A 25,374-nucleotide genomic window follows, 5' to 3' on the forward strand; every position below is an offset into this window, starting at 1 on the left:
TAAAACGTGCGAGGACCCTTGCCCTCCAATGTGCGATGTGTACGGGCCCAGATAAAAGGCTTCGTCTGGGGACGTTCGCTACTCGCCATGGGGCAACCGTGGCAATGTCCGTGTCAGTGGCATGTTCTAGTAAATAAGCCTGCAGAGGGCCCCATATGTCTTTGGGACGGGATGAGGGGGGCAGAAGGTCTGCATATATGTGTGATTGTTCTTGACAATAAGTAAGGTCCCGGATCCAGTCCTTAAATTTCGGCGCTCTCCCTCTGCCCCATTTACATGCGATTCTTCTTTTAGCGAGCAGTAACGCCAAGGATGTGTATTTGCGCATTTTGGCAGCAAGGGGTTCTGTGTACCCTAGCAGGGCAGTAAGGGGGTCTGCAGGGATGTGTAGGCCTGTCATGAGGTCTAGCGCAGCAAGTACCTCTGCCTAATAACGCTGTATAGAAGGGCAATCCCAGGCCAAATGCCTAAAGTCGGCCCCTTCCCCTCCGCATCGGGCACAGTGATCATTGTCGCGAATCTTCAGGCTGTACATCCGCGCTGGCGTATAATATATGCAATGGATATATTTGTAGTGTATAATTCTAAGCCTGCTGCTGGCGGAGATCTCTCCTGTCTGTTTGCAGCAGTACATCCACTGTTTCTCAGTTATAGGGTGACCCAGTTCATCGTTCCATCTGCTTCGGTTCTACTTCCATTGTTACAGTATGCAGAAGTTAGAATCTATTTATCTGTGTGGTCCTTCGAAGATGGATTGGGTATTTCGGCTAGAATACAGTTTGGACGGGCTATTTTATCTATTAAAAATATTTGTTGTGATTTGTCAAGACTTCTCTCTTGGCGTCAACATTTTGGTTAAGTTGACTCAAGGGAGATAGATGTATTTATTGTGGCACTGAATGATCTTTGACAAAGGATCCTTCAAATCAAATTGGCAACAAAAAAAAAAAAACAAAAAAAACACAATTTGTTTGCTCAAATGTCATTGATAAAACATGCATACATTTTAAAGAAAACTGAAATAGTTAAAACTGGCATTTTGACCAACAACAACAAAAAGAGAAGTTGGGTGTAGTGCTAAAGTTCATGGTGGGTTTTTCAACTTCAGCGTATTACTGTCCTGCACCAAGAAGCACATGGATCACACAAACAAATACTCATAACTCCATCAACAATAATTAAGTACGGGAAGATTTAACAAAAACCTGGTCTGATCCTCGGCACGTGAGAGTTCAAAACATTATAACATGTCTAGGTCCCCATATGCAGATAAGAATAATTAAGTGGGAAGAATTTTTAAAGGGACAGATATCCTTATGATAGCCTTTCCACAAATAAAGTGTGCCTGCTTTGGTGGTTACATTAATAAGGATTGCGGGAAACCAATGGCCCTGGAGCACACTGCTGTACTATCACATAAGGTGGTAATGTTGCAAGAAGTCCAATGTTCCTGAAAATATATCACTAGCTGGGTCGAGTGACCGTTGTGAGAATTTAGTGTGGTAGCAGAGGTGAACGGATTGGCAGCTCTAATCAAGCTAAAATATACTACATGCTAAATCCAGGAAAATATTAGCCAGTGGGCCTTGAAGTTAGGCAGGACTAAAGCCTCAGATGCAGTCCTGAAGCCCAGCAGTCACTGAACGATCTGCTTGCTCTGATGACATTTGGGAATGGGGAAGTTTGTTAACCAGTGGAGTGAAAAAGGGGTGGTTGTTTGGGCCTGCTCTGCTGTCGGAGGATCCTAGAGGGGCTTTATTCTGAGGAGTCCAGAGACGCAGGGTATTTTGGCTACAGGTTAGACTGTGATCAGTACTGTCAGCTGTCAGATGAGCATGCCAAGATGGTCACAGATGCTGCGAGATTGGCTACCAAGACATTGGTACTAACCCCTGCATGCATTTAACCACTCCCAGGTACAAAGCAATGGGCAAAACTTTTAAACGTTGCATAGATTCTGCTCTTCTTTATATCGAGTATCTCTCTATGCAGGGATTATTATTATTTTTTTCCAAACTCTTTTTATTTTTTTTACGGAACACGTTTATAAAGTAATGCAGTTCTGTTCTTACAAATACAATGTTATGTAGCACAGAAACAGCTTCAAATCAACACAGTTCTCACAGGCCCTGAGACTCCACAACCTCCCACCCCACCCAGCCCCACAGATGGCCCCCAGTCCAACATGTCCCAGACATTTTGCAGCCCCATTGGTAGGGACAACAGGGACACATAGACCCCCTCGATAACCATTCCACTTTCTCCAGATCTTCATCCATTTATGAGAGCAACTCCTGCCTTTGTAGACAACCCTTTCTACTAACATACACCAGTCCATGTCCAGTTTCCAAGCATCTAGTTGTGGGGCTTAACTTGCCCACCATAAACGTGTTATATTGAGTTTAGCAATCATCAAACCCAAAGTCATCGATTGTTGTTCCATGTGGTTGAGGTCAGTGGTCTCCCAGATATTCATGAGGCACCACTTTACTAAGCCTCAAGCATCATTCCCACAGACATGGTTTAAACCATGGATGACCGCTTCCCAATAATGTTGAATGGCTAGGCACTCCTAGATCCTATGGAAAAATGTATCTATATGCCCACAGTTCCTGGGGCACAATACGGATGCCGTCCTTCCTATTTTTACCATAGTGGTGCATGCACAGTAGGATCTGTGTAGAATCTTTAGTTGCACCAGACGGAATCTAGAGCGAATGGCCACCTCTCGGGGTATGCCATCTCTTCAGGCCATTCATCATCCTCTATACCTCCAAGATCCCTCTCCTAATGTCCACGGAGACATTTCAGGGCATCTGGGGAATTAACCATCTTGCAATAGGTGAGGAAGATTGCTTTGTTAGGCATATAGTCAGTCAATAATCTATCTTTTAGTAGGGAGGATTCGGGAACCCCCCCCCCTTGCCAGACCATTTTGCAGGGCATGGCGAATTTGTAGATAGCACAAGGTTTCAGTGGGCACCAGGTGATATTGGTCTTGGAGCTCAGCAAATGGGACAACCCTTCCGTGTGCCCAGAGGACCCCTACCTTAGAGAGGCCAATAAGGCCCCATTTATTGAAATCTGGGAGTCCCCTCAATGTACCTAGTTGTGCAGTGTCCCACAGGGGAGAGGCCTGTGGAATCTTGCCATGCCAACCCAGATCATTAAGTGCCGTGTGCCACAGGGCGAGTGCAACACTTGTCAGATAAGGGAGGGGTTTGTGATGTTGCACACTATAGATCGCTCTCTGGTAGCCTCATGGTTGCAGGACAGGTTTGTTGTACCGGTAGGCTGGTTACGACAATGAAATATGAAGCCATTGATTGACAACAGAGTTGCGCGCCCAATAATACTGTTTTAAGTCTGGCAGGGCTATTCCCCCCTTTGTAAACGGCCCTAGTTAGCTTTTTAATGGCAATACGCGACTATGCTGTGATTATTGCACACGTTATTTAAACATATACTCTGCTCAGTTGCCCTTGGGACTAGCGCTTCACTACATACAGTTCATTAAGAAATAAAATAATGCGAAAGAGACTGATGTTTATTTGCATAAAGAGAACTCTCAATTGGGGGGGGGTGTGGGGAGATTGAGAATGGAGCACGGGTTAAGGACCAGGCATAATTTTAGATCGTCAAAGAATATGAATACCTGCATGCTCCATTTGACCATCATTGTGCTAAAAGAGCGTGTAGATAGAACTGTTTCTATGGCAACAGTAAAGGCTGCTTGCCTAAAGAGATTCAATGCAGGTTTGAGGGTTAAGCCAAAACTCAGGATTTACAGATGGCAGATTTAGAATTAACCCACCAGAAAACGCTCATATGCAAAACAAAAAAATAACACTCAGAAAAATGTGTGTTGGAGGCAATATATCGCATATGGGAAAATACACACGTTGCATAAGTTAGGGATACATTATAGCAGGTGTTTAACCTATCAATTCCAAAAGCAAAATTCTTTTTAGGATGTACACGTTTAAAAAACCTATAATAAAAAACATGGCTGAATGAGTTACCTAAAAAAAATGGAAAATATTTCTAAACCGGATACGGATAAAATTACAAATTAAACAGCATAGTATTTACAGAACTAAGAGAACGTTAGTGTATGCTGCACATGGATGGATGGACGGACAGACAGACAGACAGACAGACAGACAGACAGACAGACAGACAGACAGACAGACAGACAGACAGACAGACAGACAGACAGACAGACAGACAGACAGACAGACAGACAGACAGACAGACAGACAGACAGACAGACAGACAGACAGACAGACAGACAGACAGACAGACAGACAGACAGACAGACAGACAGACAGACAGACAGACAGACAGACAGACAGACAGAGAGAGAGAGGAGCCCATTTCTGCATTAGCCTAACCCAGGGAAAATAAATGGTTATGATTGGAAATGCATCCTTGGATATTATTTTTCTTTCCAACACTAAAAATTGCAATAAGAGGTTTTGGGTGTCAGCTCAACAATGTGTCTTTCTAAAGAGGAGGTTGGCCTAAGCAAGGGTGGATGGACTGAAATGGAAAAACGTATCTAAAGAGGAGGAGTCGCTATACCTACACTACAGTTTAGATCAAGCTTCCCCGACGAGTGGCTCGTGACCTACTGGTATCTCTCCAGCGAGTAGCTCTCCTGTGTGCAGCCCAGCCTACTTAGCTAGGACATTTTACTAGGTTGAATTAATTAATATGTATACCAACATTGAAAAGCAAGTATTCAAGCCGAAACTTTATTTTCAAAATCCCTAATGTCCATACTATATTTATAACTGATATTTGTATAATAAATGACGCAACATTGGGAGATTTATGACAATATTACCTTGGTGCCAAGGGCCGAAACTTAAAAAGCCTTCTTTACCTTACTGCTGGTAATCCTGCACGGAGGTGATCATGGGTGGTAATCTTGCATAGGGTGGCCGCTAATAAAATCTTTTCTTATGTGTATGGCACTAATATTAGTAGCTCAGGATGATTTACACTGAACAGAAGTAGCTCTTATTACTGAAAAGGTTAGAGACCCCTGGTTTAAATTCTGCCAATTTCGCTCTGAATATGTTCCGAGTATGTGGCTTGGAAGTACAAGCTGCATTTAGTCTTGGTTTCCAAGAACACAGTTTGATTGAACTTAAAAAAAACGTAATTCATTTTTTTCCGGAAAGGGTCAATTCTATATCTAAGCATATATTATTACACTTTATCAGCTGAGCAGCTTATCATAATTATTACAATAAGCACTTTAAAAAAGTCATGCAAGTACAGACATGTATAAGGAAAAAATAGCACCTTGGCACGGATTACGAGGGGCCCTTGATAATCATGGTTCTCCACTAGAAGTTCTGTCCCTTGGGGTTCTGGCAATTTCAGGTGCACAGAAATAACGGGGATTGCAGGGTTATGGGGAATACCAAGGAAAAACCTTATTTCCTTTTGATTACGGAATATTTTTCCCAGTTACTTGCTTTTAGCAGATGAAATCGCCAAGTGAAACACCATAGATCTTCGGTATTCCCACAGAACTCAGAATGCCGAAGAGACAGGTAACTCATGTTAATGGCCCTATCGGAATTATCAGGTCACTAATGACTGCCTCAGAAGGAACACTAATGGACTTCATTTTTTATTGATTTCGAATTTCTTTTAAATATTTGCAACGGTAAACGGCTTACTATTCTCAAATGCTGATCTGATTTCGGAGAGAGCTGGTAGGAGATAAAGATATCCCAAATTCTAAACAGGGGAGTAAAATGTGTTCAAAATTATGGTAGACCCACAGTCATGCTCATTTGTAGAACAATCAAGATGGATGATTGGAATTGCAGGCTTCCTAGTGTGTGCTGCTGAAGGATACGTCTGGGAGTGGTGCCTCTTGACCAGGAGTCCCTTGAATTAAATGTGTGCTTCCATGATAATCATGCAGCAGTGGGGCATGTTGAGTATAGAGAACCCTGAAAACAACTGCAAGGTATCTTTGGATGGAATGGAGGAACGCGGTCAGGGCTTTGTGTTTTGATATATGTGGGGAAAGGTAATTAGCTATAAGTTAACTAGAGAGCCTGTGAACCTGGTGGACAATTTGAATCCATTACCACGTTCCAGAGCTATGCAAGTCATTACCAATCAAAATCTAGATAACACAGGTGCTTATTTCATTCAACATTTCCTCTACTTCTATGGTTCGCTTTCTGTTCCCCCAAAAGTAGCCTTCAGAACAGATCTTACACGTTTCAAAGAGATGACATCAACACCAGTACTAGGAGGTGTAAAGATCAATAGCATACCATCATGACCACATATCAGGTGATCAGCTTTTTCAGAAAAAAGGGATTGTGACATACATCTCCACAGCCCAGGAATATATGTTGTGAATCACTACTATAATTTTCATGAACTAACAAGACACCCTGCTTACAGTAGAAACATTGAATACCGATTGTTCCCAAAGGTTTACAACCTGTTTTAAAGTTGCAACTATTAAATCCACAATCAGATAGATCTGTTGAGTGGCAGACTTCTATCACGGTGAATATACCGACATCCTTCACTCATGACAACCAGCAGTACTAAAATGCATTTCTCCCGGGTAATGAGGGGTGCATAACGAAGCACGTGCAACACCTGATGCTGCTTTAAGTGTGCGCCTGAAATTGGCAAATATGGTGCATGCTTAAGAGAACTCTCAAAGAAAGTCCGAGTATGTGAATAAGTGCCCTGAACTCTTCAGTTTGCATGTATTGTAAGAATTCTAGGAAAATAATTTATGTGCTTAAATTGGCTAAATCTTTATACAGGACCCGTAAGCACAGCAAAATCTCTGATTGAAAAAGCTTTTTGGACAAGGACATATTGAAGGAAGAGCATATGCCAGCTGCCAGATGCGACCATCTAAGGGTCGTCATGTGTGGGTGAAAAATACCGGAGCTACAGGGACTAGAATCATTCTCACATTTAGTCATTCGATGAGTGACATGTTGGGGAAAAGACCAGAACAGACTTTGCTTCCCCACTGAAATGGATCAAAACTTTCAATTTGTTTAATCGGATGTAGCCGGAATGTGCATTGGTAATGGGGATTATATTGGAGACAAAATGCCCCCAGTATTAAAATTACCATTCTGCTCAAATCAACACGCTGTTGGGATTACCATCCAAAAGGTACCCATATACACACACACACACACACACACACACACACACACACACACACACACACTATACCACTGGTAGTAATAAAATACAGCTAGCTGAACATGCATGTAGATGGAAACAAAAATACCAACAGGGGTTATATTTATGGCCATATGTTAAAATACCGCTCTCCCAATAATACATTTCAATTTCAGGAGCAGGGATAGAGCCACTGCAGAAAGAGTTCTGCAACACCGCTTGAGTGATTAGTGACCTAACAGAACCACAGCCTCCGGCTGCTGGAAGCGGTTATGGGCTTTAACCATTTTAAGAATGCAAAGTCAATCAGTTCTGAGCGCTATTTTATTATTATGTGATTGGAACTGCCAGCAGAAATGCATTCACCGTCTGAGGTACGTCATTGGAAAACGAATGTTGACACGCAGAGCAGATTTTTACAGCCTGGCAGTATTTCAGACTTCTCCAATGATCATTCACCAATGCAATGTAAACAACTGGCCAATAGTGATATTATTAGGCCTTCTCCATAAAGACGCCTTATGTACCAAAATGAGCCGGATTGTTGCCCCCTTGTTCTCTGCACGCGCCACTCTACCAGGTACTATGGTCGAAGAGGGAGGTTTGTGGTTTCATCTCTCTTGTCTCAGGCTATGAATATGTATGTTGGGCCCCCCTCTCCAGATTGGGACCTGCTTCCCCCAAAGAACCTCTGGATAACATTGTATCTGTCAATATGCGAAAAAACGCTGCTATGTTGTCTTTTGCATTCTTAATAGGAAAATCTGAATAAACTCATTTTGAAAAAAAAAGTATCAAAATGAGCACTCTTTTCTAAATATGGTAAGTCAGCTGTATGACCGATCCTAAAGCAATAGTGAACGGACCTCATCCGGTAATGAACCGTGGGTGAGAAGGGAAGTAAAGGTACAACCTTACTAGACCAGCTGCTAAACATTTAACTCCCTATGCGACAGGAGAGCCGAAGATGCTGCAAAAGAGAATGTGCTGCAGTGTCATGCTGACTGTCTTGGTGCTGAAGTAAATCAGAGTGGAGCATGATGCCTGCAGCACAATGGACTAGAGATCAAGTGTTAGATACAGACATGTAGACTTTTTCATATCTTCACACTTCCTTGAATTTCAGCATGCCTTTAGACACAAAGAGGAAAGGACAGAGACTGCTCGAGAAATAAGACTGCTCGAGAAAGATTGCAAATGAAATGATAGAGAGATGGACTGATCTCCTATCGGGCATTGCTGTACTCATCCTCCCATGCTATGCCCCCCCCCCCCGCTTTCTAAGAATAGGAGGAGATTGTATCTTACTACTGTGAAGACAAAAGAACCTGGTCTTCTCTTCAAACACTGAGAGAATGGTAGATCTTCCCAACTGAGATGAACCATCAGCCTGAACTTCCAGACAGCTGCTCTGGTAAATGTATGTATGTATGTATGTATGTATGTATGTAGATATAGAGTACTTATATAGCGCGGCTGCCACCCGACAGGTATCCTGGCGCTGAGATTACCACTAACAGAGACTGTGCGTAACTGAAAGACTGATCAAGAGCTAAAAATGTATGTATGCCCATCCATGGGCAGGTTTCTTGACTATTTTGACAACTAGCAGGACACAAATGTGGTTGTCTATTGTCATTTATGGTCTGTGTGAAACTGCGAATGTTGCAGAAGCTGTATTTCAGGATGTGTCTTATTCTCTGCTATTTATATATATTGCCCTTGTATATCACACTGACACCAGTTTCTGGAGCTAGCTCAGATTGTCTTTTGCACTAAAACAAAATACCTTACCTAACAAGGTAATCGTATGTGAGCCATCCTTCTAAAAAGGACCTTCCTGGTTTCAATGTGAAATAAGAAATTTTTCTGCCATTCATTTTTCTGAATTCTGCTTCACATGTCGAAAACAAATCCAATGCAACCTTGATGTCAACAGAACTTTGTAATATTTACTTTTAATGCACAAAGTCTTTAAATTTCACAAACTAAATCTGTTACCTGTGCTGGTCCTAAACCAGACACAGAGCTCATTAAGCCCTTATTGCTCTTGGATTTGTCTCCTGTATTTTGGAGTGTTATTCTTTTTTAGTGTACACTTATCCAGCAGCATTCATGCACTTGTGTCAAGGGGGGCTTCACTATCCACACAAACAAACGTTCTGGGCGTTTGTCACAAACCCCACGTATGGGGGGAAACCACATGCCTTTTTCAAACACATTGCATTGGACAATAGCTCTAGACCCGGTGCCTTATTTGGTTACGGAGAAATGCCTCTGACTGAACGTGCATTGGTTCTGGTACACCTTGTACACTATTCTTGTAACACTTCTACCCATTCTACAACAGGCGTGCCTCCAGCCATGCTAGATTTCTGGGATATCTACATAAAATTAATTTACATACAATAAATATAGATTGAACTAATTTACACAGTCTGCGCATGTACTGAAAATGTCACATGGATCCAGCACTCCTGAACCGACATTAAACACACTTTCTACTACTAATATTCAGACTTGTGTTAGGCCTTGGGGTGTGTATCTAGGCTCAAACACTTGTACAGTTCTCAATGTGCAGGCAGACAGAGTGCATCATGCTTTCTTTCCCCTTGATAGTTGCACGTCAAAGCCGCAAACTGGGTGGGCAAACCGGTGTTAGAAAAATGTCTGCTTTAATCCAAATATATACAATTAAGCTATTTTTCACTTAACTTGCCATTTAAACCCAAGTAGGTATTTCAGTAGATGGTGTGCTTATTAAGCAACTTTGCCTGGACTGTTGGTTTCCCCAAAGAGTGCAGATACCAGCTGACCCCATAGAGTCTACCTCCGTCTTCTCCATTGATGCATGGGGTAATCTGTCTTTCACCAGCAGACCTCACTGAGTGATTTCAATTCGTTCTCTACTTGCTCCTCTCCCGTACATGTTGCCTAGGACTAGTGGCATCAACACACAGATGTGACACTCATGTCCCAGGGGACGAATGGTCTGGTAGCTTTATACCAAAGGAGGGACCGTTCCTGTGAAGCACTCAAACATGGTTGACATGATGACACACAATGAAGTAAAGGACCAGAGAGCCCTTTATTTTCAGCCACGAACAACTGGCTTCTACGGAATCTTCAAAACAAAGCTATCTTAATTCAAAGTCTGCATTCCACACATGCATTCCAAACCCCGCTTCAGGTGACAAGAGAGGGGCAAGATCCCACACCTACATTTCCCAAACAGCAACGTACTCATTTGAAGACGGAAGCAGGGTTTTACTTGGGAAAGGCCAAAAGCCAGATGTTGGATAATTCAGCTGTACCTCTTTTGCCCATCACTAGCAAGAACATGGCCTTTTCACTTTGAAGGATACCTGGGATTTGTGCACTTTGTGCTTGAAATCCCTGTCCATCCCTGCTCTCTAAAAGGGAGTAAAATACATGTTTTAAAATCTATACAAGCTTTAAGGTGAATCTCTTGAAATTTTCGTATTAAAAACTCAAAAGGGATGAAGACTTATTCCATATATAATACCACACTAGAAGGGAGGGAGGTCCTTAAAACCGACACCCCCCCCCCCTGCTCCCTAATCAATAAAAACATGTTAGCGAAAGAATAGAGCGGATTAGCACTATTCCTTCGCGCCAACGTGTAACTTTTATTCCACAATAGAATTACCCTTTTGGCTTTTTCTAGAACTGGGGTACATTTGACAATTCTCATGTACCTCTCACAGCACACTTGTGCTCTACAAACCTGACAGCCTATGATGAGGCCACTCTCCCCAACTAGGGGGACAGAGAATCAGTTCTGCGAGGAGAGTGGGGTGCAGTACCTGTGTTGGAGCACCTCTTGAGCCAGCCTAATATTGCAAGAGTGAACCCTGGTCATGAGTACAATCACTCTGCAGTCTTACTAAGGTAGAAAGATATGAAAAGAAAAAAACAGTACTTAACCCTGCCATTTCAAGGCCAACTGTTGGAAAGACATTACTGTGGAGTGGTATTCCTTCAGAACTGTAAATGTTGGCAGGCTTCAGGTCAACATAAAAGCCACACACAGATAAGACGGAAGCAGAGCCCAGCCCCCCGGTTTCCAGCTTGTTGAGGCTCACCCATTAGGAGGCGGAGAGGGAGATCTGGCTAGGGAGTCAGAATAGACAGCAGCCACTGCTGCCTACACAGGTCCCTACCCTCACCAGCGACTTCTCACTCACCATGCAGACCTCCACCGGTCTCATGCCTCTGCCTGCAGGTGCCCAAATAAGAGGTGTTTGAAGCTGTAATATTGTACATCTACCAACTTCACTTTTTCTAATTCACCGACTTCACAAAATACAGAGCTTGCACAGTTTTAAAGAAACCTGAGGGGAAAAAGGAACGTTGCGCAGTAGAAGTCCCATTTCTGCTGCCATGCTGGGTCACGAGCTTGCCACTTGGCAACCACTTACCGCTGTTTTTTCCTTGCCTGTGGTAGGGTCCAAGGCGCCATTGCTACGCCACTGCAGCCAATTGCAGGCGCCCATGGGCTCCGTGCATGGAGGTGTGATGAAACACTAGAGTGTCCATATGCTACTGCCTATGCTAGCAGTGCCCTTCTTGAAGCAAAAATATGTGCTCGTTTTTCAGAGTTATTAGCAAAGCAGTGGTTCTTGCAACATATGCAAATGTCAGTCATAAATTCAAGTATCTCAGTTAAGTTCTGGTGCTCTAAAATGTGTTATTGTGCCGAGTTCTGGCAAGCTCCTGCACGTATTAAGAACTCTTACAGTGGTAAGATGCCCTTTGAGGTCCCCCTTACAAGTGCATAGCTAAAATGAGTGCAACAGGTACATGGGCACCAGGGCGCAGGTATGAGGAGCAAACCGAAGCCTTATGAAGGCTGTGTTTTTCTACCTAGCCAGAGGGGTAGAGTCCGTTTTCTTTGATTGCATACCCGTGGCACCTTTACTAGACATATGTGTGTTCCAATTCCGAAGAAACCAGCGGATACTAAATATGTATACTGAGTTGGACAAAGTACTGAGTTATTGGTATGTGGTGAAAAGTGTATTATTCAATCAAAATTAATCGAAATACTATTTATTTAGGTTTTGGTAATACCATAAAAGAAATACATCAGTTTAAAACATATATACGATAGCGTCATCGTTTACAATTCATCAACAGGTAAAATTGTTCACTAAAACTAATCACATAAAACAATATCCTAAAAAGTAATTTTATACAATGACATCACAATTAAACAATATATAAAAAAAATTAGTGGCCCTAGAGAGTTAGCACTGCATAACAACCATGTTATAATCAGTAATATGTATTTATTATATTCCCACTACATACACGGAACTTCGTATAGCCTGCATCGCTTGCTACATTGTCGTGACAAGAATCTTGAAATAAATACAGTAACAACATAACATTCCAATGAACGTCAGAACTAAAAGGGACAAACATACGCGGGCTGTAACGAGGCGGCCTACTCCCACCCCTCAGCCTTTTCTCCCCCCTCCAAAGATATAAGCTCTTTAATTGGCTCGCAAGAGGTTGAGTTCTGTTGGTGCTGACTTTAATATGCCTTGGGCGAAAGGCCCCAAGCCAGAGACAGGAAAGCAAAAACATAAGAGGGGTTAGAAGTTGGTTGAGGCTATGTGCTGGGAAGCATTAGTAGCCTCCTCATCGGTTTTGTTATGATTGTTGTGTATAACATGTTAGCTTCTGGAACCCTGTTGACCAAAGGAAAAAAAAAACTCTATTTCTGTAACTGTATATGAACACCCTCTCCCACATCCAATCCCCCCCAAAAATGAGCAGATAGCATAAAATAGATCACGGGTGCAAGGAAGCTCATGACCTGCGGGTAGGGGAATGTATGGTACAAAATGCTTTCACATTTTCATATCCTTGTGGAACCCTGGAAAAATGAACCATCTTCTAGCCACACCAGCAAACTGCAGTCTGCTTAAAAAGCCCAAGTTATATTACACTTTCAAATGAATGAGCTAGTCATTCGTCATCTGAGATGTTGTTAGTGAGGTCATAAACGATTTGTCATACATGTCATGAGTGATGTTTTATGTGATTTCATAAGCAGTGCATGGCAGAGGCGCATTTTTGAAAGATAGCGCTGCGTTCGTGATAGAGCGCCACACTGTCATGAAAACAGGGTGAGTTAGGAAGAGTCTGTCATGCCTGCAAAAGCAGCTAGATTGAAGTATTAAAGAAAATAGTGCTCAGACGTTAGTTAAAACAGACTAACAACACAAGTAAAAAGTCCAGTCTTCATGGGAGGTTACAAATGCAGGCTAGGTGTTACTAACGCTGGACTAACAAGCCTATTAACGAATCAGAAGCAACCATTTAGAAAGGACAGTAGCAGGAGCCAATTGAAAAGATGGGAGGAGAGTGGGCGGAGCTTCACATCCATACCAGATTACAGCATGCCCCTCAGAGCAGTGAATGTGCTGCCCAGGCTCGACCTAAAAACGGACTTCAGTAATCAGAATGCTCTAGGGTCGCACAGTAGACCAGTATTTATTAAATGGCATGAGAGGCAGGTGTCTGTGAGAGCACTGCTGTAACACTATGTACTAAGGGAATCCAAGGTATTCAGGGGTCCGCTTCAGGGGCCATAGCCAGGACTAGCATGAGAGCACAGCTGACTTGCTCGACGGGTCCAAGAGTATTGTTTGCCCTGGAGTAAAACAAGGTTTGCACTCCCAGCTTAACATACACTGCACTTGTAACTACAAACATTAACAAGAATGCATTTCCAACATCCCCGCAGATTTCCTAGCGCCTGGGCACAGGTGTCAGATAAGGGTGGCTCACAGACGTGCTCTATTAAATGCCAGCTCTTGGGTGACAGTATGTATTAGATTTTTAAAATAGCATAGCGCACTAGCCTATACTGTGGGGATCGATATGTTAAGCAATAATTAAATATTCACACCCCTTTCATAGGTCACACTAGTCCTCATTTAAAAGGTCACTGCAGGGAGCAAGATCAGCAGACTGAGTGGGGGAAGAGTCACCGAGTGAGTCTGCTCTCCCCTAGGCATAACCTGTTCGAACGCGTCCAGGCTCAGCATTCTGCCTCAAGGCGCTTCACAAAACCTTAAAGTGTTGCCTTATTCCAAATATCACCTGCTGGGCTGGTTATGCCTCTGGGATTCACAGTCCTACACAATAACAGCTCTCTCCGAGAGAGTGGGTGTATCCCACCGCCATAACCACACGGACGAGTTACCTGCCAAGCGGGTGTTAATAAGGAATGTTAAGAACCAAGGAGGGACACAAGGAAGGCATGGGAGAACAGTGTGGGGGTTCTGAAGCAAGTGGGAAGAAAGCAAGCAGAGAGACATCACAACACCCATAGCACACACACAAACAGGCGCATGGGTGGACATAGGATGAAATCACAGGCAAACAAACAAATACCAGGTGCATTGACAGAAAGGCAAGCACATACAGACAGGTACACTTGTTAACACATGCAGGCAAGCAGGCACGCTGACACACAAGCAAATAGTTACAGATACACGGACAGACAGCAAGCTTCAACTGATGTATAGATAGAATCGCATGCATACCACAGTCCACAACAGAGTCAGTTAAACTCAAACAGAAAGACAACCACACGAACACCTGGAAGCACGGTTTGTGCACATACCATAACAAAGAACAATGCAGGCCAACATGCTCGCAAAAATATACGTAGACATTCAATGGCACATGTAGCCAGACAGGAAGTGATAAACTGTCCGAGATGACTAGACCCGCGAAAACCACAACTGGTTCACACGATAGAGAGACAAAATTACAGCACAAAATATATATACAAATTAGAAGAAATCAAAGTATCTTGGTACACAGACACAAAAGGTCAACAGGCCAACCCGCACATCGCCAAGCAGGGAAATACTTGATGACAGACAGGCACCGACAGAAAACGACACAGAGACACCTAATCGGACAGGCACACTAAAAGGCAAACACACAAACTGTCAAAGGTACAAAGTCAAACAAAAACAGCCACAGAGAAACACCAACAAACGGACATAAAAAAATCAAATCAAGCAGGCACAATCTACAAACTGGCACATAGAGACAAATTCAGACAGTCATACAAATAAAAGGACAGGCACATAGGTACACTGATACATACAGAGGCAAATACACAAAGATGGACAAAGACTTGAGCACAGCGGCAAGAACACACTCTCAGGCCATCTAAAGTCACAGTGCACAAACAAACTCCAATGGACGCAAACGGATATGCCCCGTGAAAATAAAACACCACATGTATGCAAGCACATATAACGTTACCAGCCTACGCATACACACAACAACGCATTCAGAAACTGAGCCCCGCCAGGCAAGCTAGACATGCAGAGACAAGTACTGAGTTATGTTACGATAGTTGACGCCATGGAGGTGGTGATACCAGGTGTGACCGGTAGGGCAGAGCCCATAATGCACCTGTGTGGGGTTAGTGGTACTCGATGTGGCCTGACAAACATAACCCACGCTGCACCTCTGTGTAGGGTCCGATAGCGGTGCGGACTGCGGCTAGTCGGGCAGAGCTCGTGCTAAGCCAGTGTCGAGGCCCCTGTGCGGACTTTCGGACTCCGTCCATACTGCGCCCATGGAGGGAATGCTCGGCATAAGCCATAGTACACAAGTTTACTGTCCGTGGCATAGCATGTGTATGTATGTATATATATTAATATTAAACACCCATGCGGTGCCTATGGTGCAGGTACTGGCTGCAGCCGATCGGTCACTAATGCGGAGCATGTGGTGCCGGTTGAGGCCGCAGTAGGCCAGAAAGGCAAAGACCACTCTGGGCAAGTGTGGGTCTGTGACGCTAGTGCTGCATGCGGGTAGTCGGCGGCCCCAGCCCACACTGCACCAGCGTGGGTTCTGTATTGCCAGACGTGGACTGTCAGGCCCACGCTGCACAACTGTGGGGGTCTGTGGTGCGCTCCACTGCGGACTGAAACCTGCACTAGAAAGAGCTCTCTGCAGCCGGTGCTGGGTGCGGCTGGTCGATGTGAGCCCACACTGCAGCAGCACACAGGCCAGCTGCCACCGAGCCCAGGCTGTGTGCCGTGGAGCAGGCTGTGCCCGTACCGCAGCAGGATAGGCCATCTGCCAGCATGCCGCTGCTAGTGCCTGCTGCGTGTAGTGGAGCTCAGCCCATACTGCAGCAGCGTGGGGCAAGCTGCCGTCATTCGCTCGCTGCTCAGTGCCACTGGTCACATGCGGCTCGCCCTACGGTTCTGCAGAGCCAGTTGGATTGGAAGCTAAAAAAAAAGCATGGGAGAGGTTTTAAAGGGAGCGGGCGATATTCAGCTACCCCGGATGAGCTTGAAGAAAAGAAAGACTGACTATTCACTGAAAACACGACGTTTAACCAACCAATATTCGCGTAAAAGCCATTTTGTCCGCAGTTCTGACGAGAAACTGGTGAAATGTTCCAAAACGTCACGTTAGGGCCCTGTGAGGCCGCACGAATAGGTGTCACAACACTAGACAAAGGGCGCTGGCATAACAATGAGTCTGCGTCGCTAAGAGAGAGTCTCGACTTTCTACAGGCTGGCGAGGCTAGGGTTCGCGATTACCCTAGCCAAAAAGCAGCATTCTGCCCTGCAGGCTACCGGTGGTTTGCCGTGCCCAGCCCCGCAGCAGCTGCCCCGGCGGTGCGGATCTGACAGCCGGATGCCTGTCTGACAGCCTGACGCACGGGTCTGACGACCAGGCGTGGCTGAGCTCGAGCTGCAACGGCGTGGAGTCAGCTGCCTCTGCTGGTGCAGCTCTGACGGCCCAGTGACACGGTCAGGCAGAGGGTGCGCCGGGCCGACACGTCCCGCGATGCGCCAGCGCGGGGTCAGCTGTCTACACCAGTGCAGGGTTGAGCTTGCCACCGGCCAGGCAAACCTCATGCTACGGGGCACGCTGCGTGTATGCGCACTTCCGTGGCTGCCATGGCTCGGAGACAATAATATGCCACCGGTCAGACGTAGCAATTGCTGCATCACCACGCGACCATCTGGCTAATACTACAGGTCTAAGGGCCAGGGAGCTCGCTCGCGCTGTACCAGCAGTCAGTCAGAGCCACATGCTATGCTAGCGGCCAGGAAGAAACCCTTCTGCACCGCCGCATTAACAGCTGCCTGTGCCCGCACAGACCGAGCGCCTACTGCACCGTGAGGGCCGGCTTTCAACACCGGAGCATGTCTGCCGGCCGGGGGCACCGAGCGGTCACTGCACCAGTGACAAGCGGCGACCCCTTCCTATGCTGCGACAGTGCGCCACCGAACCCAAACACTCGGGGACCCTGCGCTACCAGAAGCAGATACACCCCACCATCTTTGCACTGCTATTGTTAGTTAGGGGGTAGGGAGCGCTGCCTGTGACGCCCCATTGTGAGGCGTCTCCCTCCGCTGGGCTATCAACAGAGATCCATCGACACAGATCGCACGGCTCTTACTTGCCAATCTCCTCGTAGAGCTGGTACTCGTCGGTGAAGCGGGTGCAGGTGGCGGTGTTGGCCATGGCGATAGTGGGCGCAGCCTGGATCTCCTCCGAAAGCACCCCTCCAAACCACTGGTGCTTCTCGAAGACACCTTTTTCAGGCTTCAAACGGCGAAATAATGGAACAAGCCTGCCCCTTTTCCTGGGCGTCCGAGGAGAGGGTTTGAGGTCTCCTGCCGGAGAGGGGAGGGGGCCGCGTGTAAAGGTAGATAAATAGACCTACAGGCGGCGAAGGGGGAGGGAGGAATACAGGGGAAAAGGGAGAAGCTGCAGCAGCTAACGGGGTTCCGACTGCTTGACAGGTGCACACTGTGTGTGTGAGAGAGGGAGGGAGCAGTTAAGGAGGCGGGGACAAGAAAAGGAAGGGGGAGGGCGAAAAGAGAGGGGGCGGGAAAGAGGAGGGGGAGTGCAGTGTTGCCAGATTGGGCTATTTCCCGCACAATTGGGCGATATTTTTCCCAGTTGTGCGAGGAAATAACTCTCCTGGCGGGGTGCACACATTTTGGCTCTGCTTGCACCAAAATTCAGAAGGCGGTGGCCCCGCCAAAGCTCCCGAACTCCGCAGAGGAGGCCCGTCAATCATTCGTAGCGCGAAAGAGCTACCTATGACGGCCCTTGTAAACGCTGCTGGCCTGCCCCCTAGAGTGTCTGGACCAATGTGGTCACCAGGGACAACAACGAGCAAGGCATTACGGTCACAAAACACCTCCTAGAACCGCCCTTTAAAGTGTCAATCACTCTGAACTAGCTTCCCGATTGCTGCTTCTTACAGTCCCTCATCCAAGTTTGGAACTGCCCTTCATCCTTGGAAGTCGGTGTTAGTCTGCTGCTCCGCAGAAACGGGACATCTGCTGTCGGGTGGCGGGAGGTAAGGCCCGTGTTCTGGAGGAATTTATTGCCTGCTTTGCCCCAGGGCGCAACAGTGTTGCAGGTGGGTGCATGCAAACAGCCATCAGCCTATCCTTGGAGTTTGTAAAAGATGGTCTCAGAGTTTAAGATGCCCGTGTTGGATTGCCTTATTATTTTTATTGGATTTAGTCCCTGCGATGGCAATCCAGTGCAAATTAGTAGTTGATTTAAGGACCAACCTGGACAGTTCTTTTAAGGGAAGAAGGGGTTAACAACAACAACAAAAACACTCCTGATACCTTTACAGTGTGCATACTCCCGAGTCCAGCCACTGGCTGCGCACGAAAAAGCTCTGTTTTTTTTATTTTTTAAATAGACCGTTTCTTTGTTGTTTGTTATTTTAGCAGGCGCACAACAATTACCAAACAACACAAACTGTGTTGAGCTCTGACTGAATGTTCAAGGAATGGTAGCACTTATTTCACTTGTTTTGTTAGTTTTGAGGCTATTCACGTAACGCTTCAGGAAGGGGGTGTTCAAAGAGACCTTCTACTGTCAGAACACTTGCGCAGTTTAATAACAATTACAAATAAGGATGTGTTTGTATGTAAAGACCCCAAAAAACATAGAGTACACATGGAGTCTGCTGTGAACTTAATGGATAGATTGTACTCCCAGGGCTTTAAGTGTGTTGTAAAAACCGGGAGGTCTCTCATAGGGGCGTGACATATAATAAAACGCATGGTTTAACAAGTAAGATAAAAATATCTGCTTCCTGACTGGTATTTTGCTGTGAAAGTGGGTAGGAACGTACTGCTTGCATGTAACAGCGCCATTACCACACAGCGTCTTGGTAGTTGTAGTTTAGTTTTTCACACAAAGTTCATATAATTTTTCAGCAAATGCAGTCTTTCAAAATCATATCTCTAGACACCAGTGTTTCGAGATTCCTCCCTCATCAGTAGAGAATATTTACGGGTTGCTGGACATGCTGCCAATTTTCTCGGGTAAAATCCCATTCATAGCGCTCAGGCGTTCCAAAGTTGTCAGCTTGGGGGCGGCTCACAAGAGCCTTTTAACAGTGAAAGCGGGTAGGAACGTACTGCTTGCATGTAACAGCGCCCTTACCCCACAGCGTCTTGGTAGTTGTAGTTCAGTTTTTCACACACAGTTCATTTAATTTTTCAGCTGGTATTTAGCTGCCTCTTTATGTTCTTGCATCCAGATATATAATAGAACAACTGGCATGCACTTAAAACAAGCCCAGGCTATTGGCTTTATCAATAGATGTTAGCTGCAGAAGATGACTGAGTAACAACAATAACTTTGAGGTAAATAATCCTGAAAATGCTTCAATTCTATAATTATGATACTATGAAATAACAATATCACTCCATTAGAAACAATAAATAAAACTATTTGTAAAATACTTTTATTTATTGTGGGCTTGAAAAAATGTCTAGAAGCTGGCACTACTTGGCAGCAGCTGTGCATGCAACACCATTAATCACTGCAGACCTGGTAAATGTAGAGCCTGTGCCTGCGCTCTGCCCTTCACACTTCCTGCATATCCCCATGGCATGCCCTTTCATATAATTAGCAGATGGTCGTATCCTCTGATTAGCTCCTTCGTGGCACCTGCATAATAAAGGAGTCTCTCCAGGGTTCCATCGAAGGCTGGTGATGGCTGGTAGTGCCCCCAAGTGAAGATTTATTTTCACGCCCAGGGTGAGGGCAAAAATAAAGAGCTTAGCACCAGCAGGATCCGGCCCACTTAAAGCCCTGGGCACGCTGATGAAGAGACTATTTTATTCTAGCAGTACTGAGAAAGTGTAAGTAGGAAGAGGGTGGGTCGGGTAATGGGATAGCACGGTAACTGAGGTAATGACGGAGAGAGAGCAAGGGTAGCGGCAAGGAGAGGAAAACTAGGGGAAAAACAGCAAGGATAGAGAGAAGTGGATGGACAGCAAGTGTACAGGAGAGGAAACAGAATGAGGGGATATGGGTCGGGGAGAGAAATCACCTGGATGGTTAATAAGGCTTTTGAGTGGAGGGAGATTGTACAGGAAGCAAAGTAATACAGAAAGATGAAGAGTACAAAGGAAGGGAGGATGGAAAAGGCGAGGGAGCATGAGAAAGGAGAAGTAGGGAGAGAAGACAGGAACTAGCAAGGAAGAAAAGGAAAGAGAGAAGAGAAAGGGAGTAATTAGCAAGATGGAGGGCTAAAAGGGGGAGTAATGGTGAAAGGTGAGGGAGGGAATGAGGAAGACAATGGCAAGAGAGCCTAAGTAGGGAGAGTAGAGAAAAGTATAGACTGTGAGAAGGTGGATTATTAGTTGGGGTGGATGGTAGTCCATCATAAGTAGGGCTCCCGGTTTTCCGTTTAAACTGATTTTTACACATAAATACAGACGGAAAACAAGTTTTCCTTTGTCTGTATTTATATTTAAAAACGGGTAAATACTAGCACATTTTGCGGCGCTGCCGTGCTCCAGCAGATGGTATGGTGATTGCTCACAGAATAATTCTTCCAGCCATAGGCAGAGTGGAGATCCAGGAGCTCTAAGAAGGGGTGAAAAACAACAAAGCCTCGTTAACAAGTGAATTGTCTTTTAAAGACCTGTGTAGAACTCCGGTGCGGCTGGCAGCACAAAAACTGTCAGTGTGTGTGCCCGGGGAAGCTGTCTTACAGCCCGGGCTCACACACACACGACGTGGGGGGGAGGGAGGGGAGGTCTGAAGTACAAGATAAAATACATCCATGGATTGAGGAAATGAAACAGAGGTTTCAGTCTAACTTTAAGGTCACACGCTTGAATCCTTGTAGGGCCAACTCAGCCTTCCTTCCTTTCTTTCGATGTTGATAAAATGATATAATTGAAACAGGCATGGCTTAGAGTGCCAAAACACCGTCAGTTCCGTTGGTATGTTCCATTCATTGTATTAAATCAAATGCAGGCATCTTTCTACGGTGCTCCACGCGCGCCTCTCTTATCTGGAGCAGCAAGGGTTAATATATGCCTAACTGACTAACACTGAGCCCAGGAGGAAGGTGAGCCAGCTCGTCCTTTAAGTACAAAAACGCCAGCCTTGATGAAAGTCATACCAGAGGTTCTGAAAACTTAGTAACTTGATGACACGTCTTCAGAAGGGCAGCGGACTCTGCCATCCGGCCTCACCTGCCAGTATTCTGCTATTAACAGGTCTTTATCTGTCCAAGGGATCTCTGCACTTCCTTGGAACACCCCCGGGTCACCGCCTGCTTAAAGTGAGCAAATTCAACAATGGTGTGCAGAGGAGGGCTAGGTTTGTGGGGATAAGAGAGCGACCACAGACTAAACCACCATCAATTCAAAACCATCTTAGGCGTATCGCCTGACTCACAGTCACAACCAGCATATTTATAAGACATGTAATAACCGTAAAAAAAAGATAAATATAGCGACTAAAACTTTCTAAAACTGACAAGCACTAGAAGCCAGTCTGCGATAAAATCCTCGAAAGCAGAGAAGGTCTAAAATCGAATGGTAGCAGAAAATGGTAGAATTCGTGCAATGTTGATAAAACATAACATATAAGTTATATTTGGGACATTCTGCGAATGGCAAAGTTTTCAGATTAATGTATTGACCAATAGCAAACGAGTGTATGTGTGCATTGTCAATTTAAATAAATGTGGAAAAATACTAGCTGCAGCAACGTCTTTTACTTGTAGGAAAAACAAATATGGATAAATACAGATAAAATGTCCAAAAAATAAATATGGATAAATACAGACGGAAATGGCAAAAAAATAAATACCATAAAACCGGGAGCCCTAATTATAAGTAATAATGTCACTATTCTTGTTGGGTTTAGTTAAGGTTTCAGGAATTTAAACCTGCGCTCAACCCCTGCTAGCCGTGGCACAGAGCAGACGTGCTTAACTTAAGAGGATCTGTAAGGCATATAGAAGGATCTAAACAGTTGATAAGTCAAAAACACAACACCATAACAATCCCACTCCAGTGTGTAAAAAAACTTTAATGAACAAAATGACACCGATACAATAACAATCCTATAAGAGAAACGGAGATCTAATTTTTTTTTAAGTGTTAAATAAAAATAGAGCCAAAAAGCGGGCCACTGGTCTTGCTAGACTGGGACAAAGAAAAGTTTTAAGGCCAACTGCGATGGAGCACTGGCCACATGCAAGGACCAGGTTGGCCCCAGTTAAAGAGTTACCTTCTGGTTTAGAGTATGTCTGAGAAGGTAGAGCTCTCAGCATGGCAAGGTCGTAAGCTGCATCTGAAGACAGGGTCATAAATGATGTGGTGCCAAAGGAGGAGGTCTCAAAGAAGCCCTCACGCAGGCAGGAAAAGCTTGAACTGTAGAAGTCAGTAGTTTGCGCCCAGGAAGCACCCACATCATTCGATTGCTTCTCAGTTATCCGGTCCGGTGAAGAATTCTACACTCTGACTTGGACTCTTTCCTGGCAGTCCGATTCCTTCAGCGTGGCAGGGCTGCAGGTTGTAGTGGAGAGGGTTGGACAGTGTTGGTTGGCGTGGGGCCTGCTAAATTGTATTTGCTGCTGCAGAGAAGAACATAGTGAGAGCTGCGGCAAAGTCAGGGCCACTGGCAATGCCGATTGGCTTGGCAGGTTGGTTCTGGTCTTTTGTCAGTTCTTCAGCCCCCCAAAATCCTTGAAAAAGTTTCGACTTTCGATTATATGCTGACACCAGCCAAGGGTTGCCGGGCCTCAGGAACTGCACCTGGGGGGTCAGGACTCACAGAACAGAAGCCATCAGCCGGGCCCAGTGCAGGTCCAGGGGAAACTGGTCAGCTGGACTATTTCAGGAAAATGGGCTTTTTGCAGATTTTGTCTCTCTGTAGTTTTAAGAAGAGTTCAGCCAACTGACCCATGGAGTCCACTTCTTTGTCCAGGGTACAAGTGGGAGCATGTCAAGTCCTTAGTGTTCTTCTCACAGGCCATAACAACGGGTGCAGTCCTTCTTCTGTCTTCTTCAGGTACAGTAGTATTCTGAAGAGGGTGCTCAGGGGTCCACATTTATGCCTGGCATCAGCCTGTGGGTGGGAGTGTCTCCTGGTCCCTCTCTGACCAATAACCCCACTATTTTTGCAGCTGTTCCTGTGTGCCCAGTTGCAAACAATTCCACTGCACTCCTCTTTATCTAAAACCAAAATGGCAGAACCTTTCTTTTCCTGTGCAGAACTCGTGTACCCAGAAAAATTAGCAAACCCTCATCTCTGGTCTCTCAAAACTGCTTATGGGGTAGCTCCTTTCGCACTGAAATTGGTGCTTGGTTAGCTAGAAAGACGATAGAAGGGGCAGGCCCAGGTGTGAGCTACTTCAGCTTGTGACTGGGCAGGCCCATTTGAAGATAATGAAGTTCCTATGCACTGCCCAGATGGTCATCCTGTCAGAAGAACAGGACACCTCACCACACCCAAGCCCTTTGTCTCAGCTCTGGGAGACAATTCACGCCTTATCAAGGATCTATTCAGCTCCTGGGTGCCAGCTGGAATCTCAAGCAAATTTGCTTCTTGAGGCTTTAGGCAGGCTAAATGTAAAGGCACCTTTTGTGAAATATTTGTTACAAATCCAAATTTACCAATAAATTGGATTTGTAATAAATATTTAAGAGGGTCCAAGAAACAACTTTTTATCTGGTTCCTAGGCGGTGATAAGGATCCCAATGCTTTCCTGTGGAACAGCTGACCCTGCTACAGTGAAAATCCCTTTTAGGGCACTATCACTGTAACAACATGTTTTACATTAATCTTTTGTATGTCCTACTTTTAAATATCACGCTCTCTGCCTCAAGGGCATTTAAGGCATATTTAGGGGTGACTTATTAATATTTAAAAGGAGGGGCTACGCTTGTCAAAAAGGGTTATTTTGACAGGTCAAATACGCAGGTTAAACTTGCACAGCTAAGTTATTGGTGGCATGCCTGCTGTCATGTTTTCATTGACAATTTAGTGGTGTGATAATATGCGCTGCAGTCCACTGGTGACATTTATCTAACAGGCCCTGGGGACACTTTGTACCATATACGTAGGAGTTATAGACAAGTTAAATATGCCAATTAGGAGCACAGCCAATGTCGACATGTTTTATGGGTCAGAGAATAAGCATGGGGGACTGGTTAGCAGAGTCCCGATGCACAGAGTAAAAAAAAAAAAAAAAAAATCAGTCCAAAAATGGGGGTGTTGAAGCAAAATGAGGCAGTTTCCTACATTGTTCACTCCAGATGAAAGGTGGGGAGCAACTCAGACATTCCTTTGGCAGTTCTCATCATCTAACCAGTAGAAACTGGAAAGGCTATTACCATTGGCTTGGTCAGACCCCAGGTCTGTGTTCCACTGTAAAGTCCATACCCAATAGGAAGATAGACCACCTCAACAGTTTGGGGTTTTCCCTTCTCATCTACATGAGCCATCTGAGAGGCTGATGGTCAGTTTGTACACTGACTGGAGTCCCAAATAAGTATGGTCTCAGCGTTTTCAGTGATTAAACCACAGCAAAGGCTTCCTTTTCTATGACACTCCAACGCTACTCTCTGGGGAGTAGTTGCGTGCTGATAAAGGCAACTGGTTGAACTTGAACATCATTATTCAGCTGCAATAGCGCTGCCTCATTCCCATGTTCTGAAGCATCTGTTTGGACCACAGATTCCTTGCTGAAATCAGATGCCTTCAGGACGGTTGCTGTGCACAGCGCCTCCTTCAGGGTGTCTAAGCCCTTATGACACTCCTCAGTCTATATGACCTTTGAAGTCAGCTCTTTGAGGTCGCCTG

The 25,374-nt window shown here is 45.1% G+C and overlaps 1 protein-coding gene across 50 annotated transcripts in view; it reads right to left on the bottom strand.

Annotated features, from left to right (window-relative positions):
* CAMK2B (calcium/calmodulin dependent protein kinase II beta) overlaps positions 1 to 18,043 on the bottom strand; it is a 925,878-nt gene extending 907,835 nt beyond the window's left edge. For all 50 annotated transcript variants that reach the window (XM_085635972.1, XM_085635963.1, XM_085635953.1 and 47 more), the window contains exon 1: positions 17,681 to 18,043. In XM_085635972.1, the coding sequence (XP_085492098.1) occupies positions 17,681 to 17,745 (65 nt within the window). In that variant the 5' untranslated portion in view covers positions 17,746 to 18,043. The remainder of the gene's footprint in view (positions 1 to 17,680) is intronic.
* Between the last annotated feature and the right edge of the window lie 7,331 nt (positions 18,044 to 25,374).

The sequence above is a fragment of the Triturus cristatus genome, chromosome 11 (genome assembly GCF_964204655.1).
Source record: "Triturus cristatus chromosome 11, aTriCri1.1, whole genome shotgun sequence".
Taxonomy (NCBI): domain Eukaryota; kingdom Metazoa; phylum Chordata; class Amphibia; order Caudata; family Salamandridae; genus Triturus; species Triturus cristatus.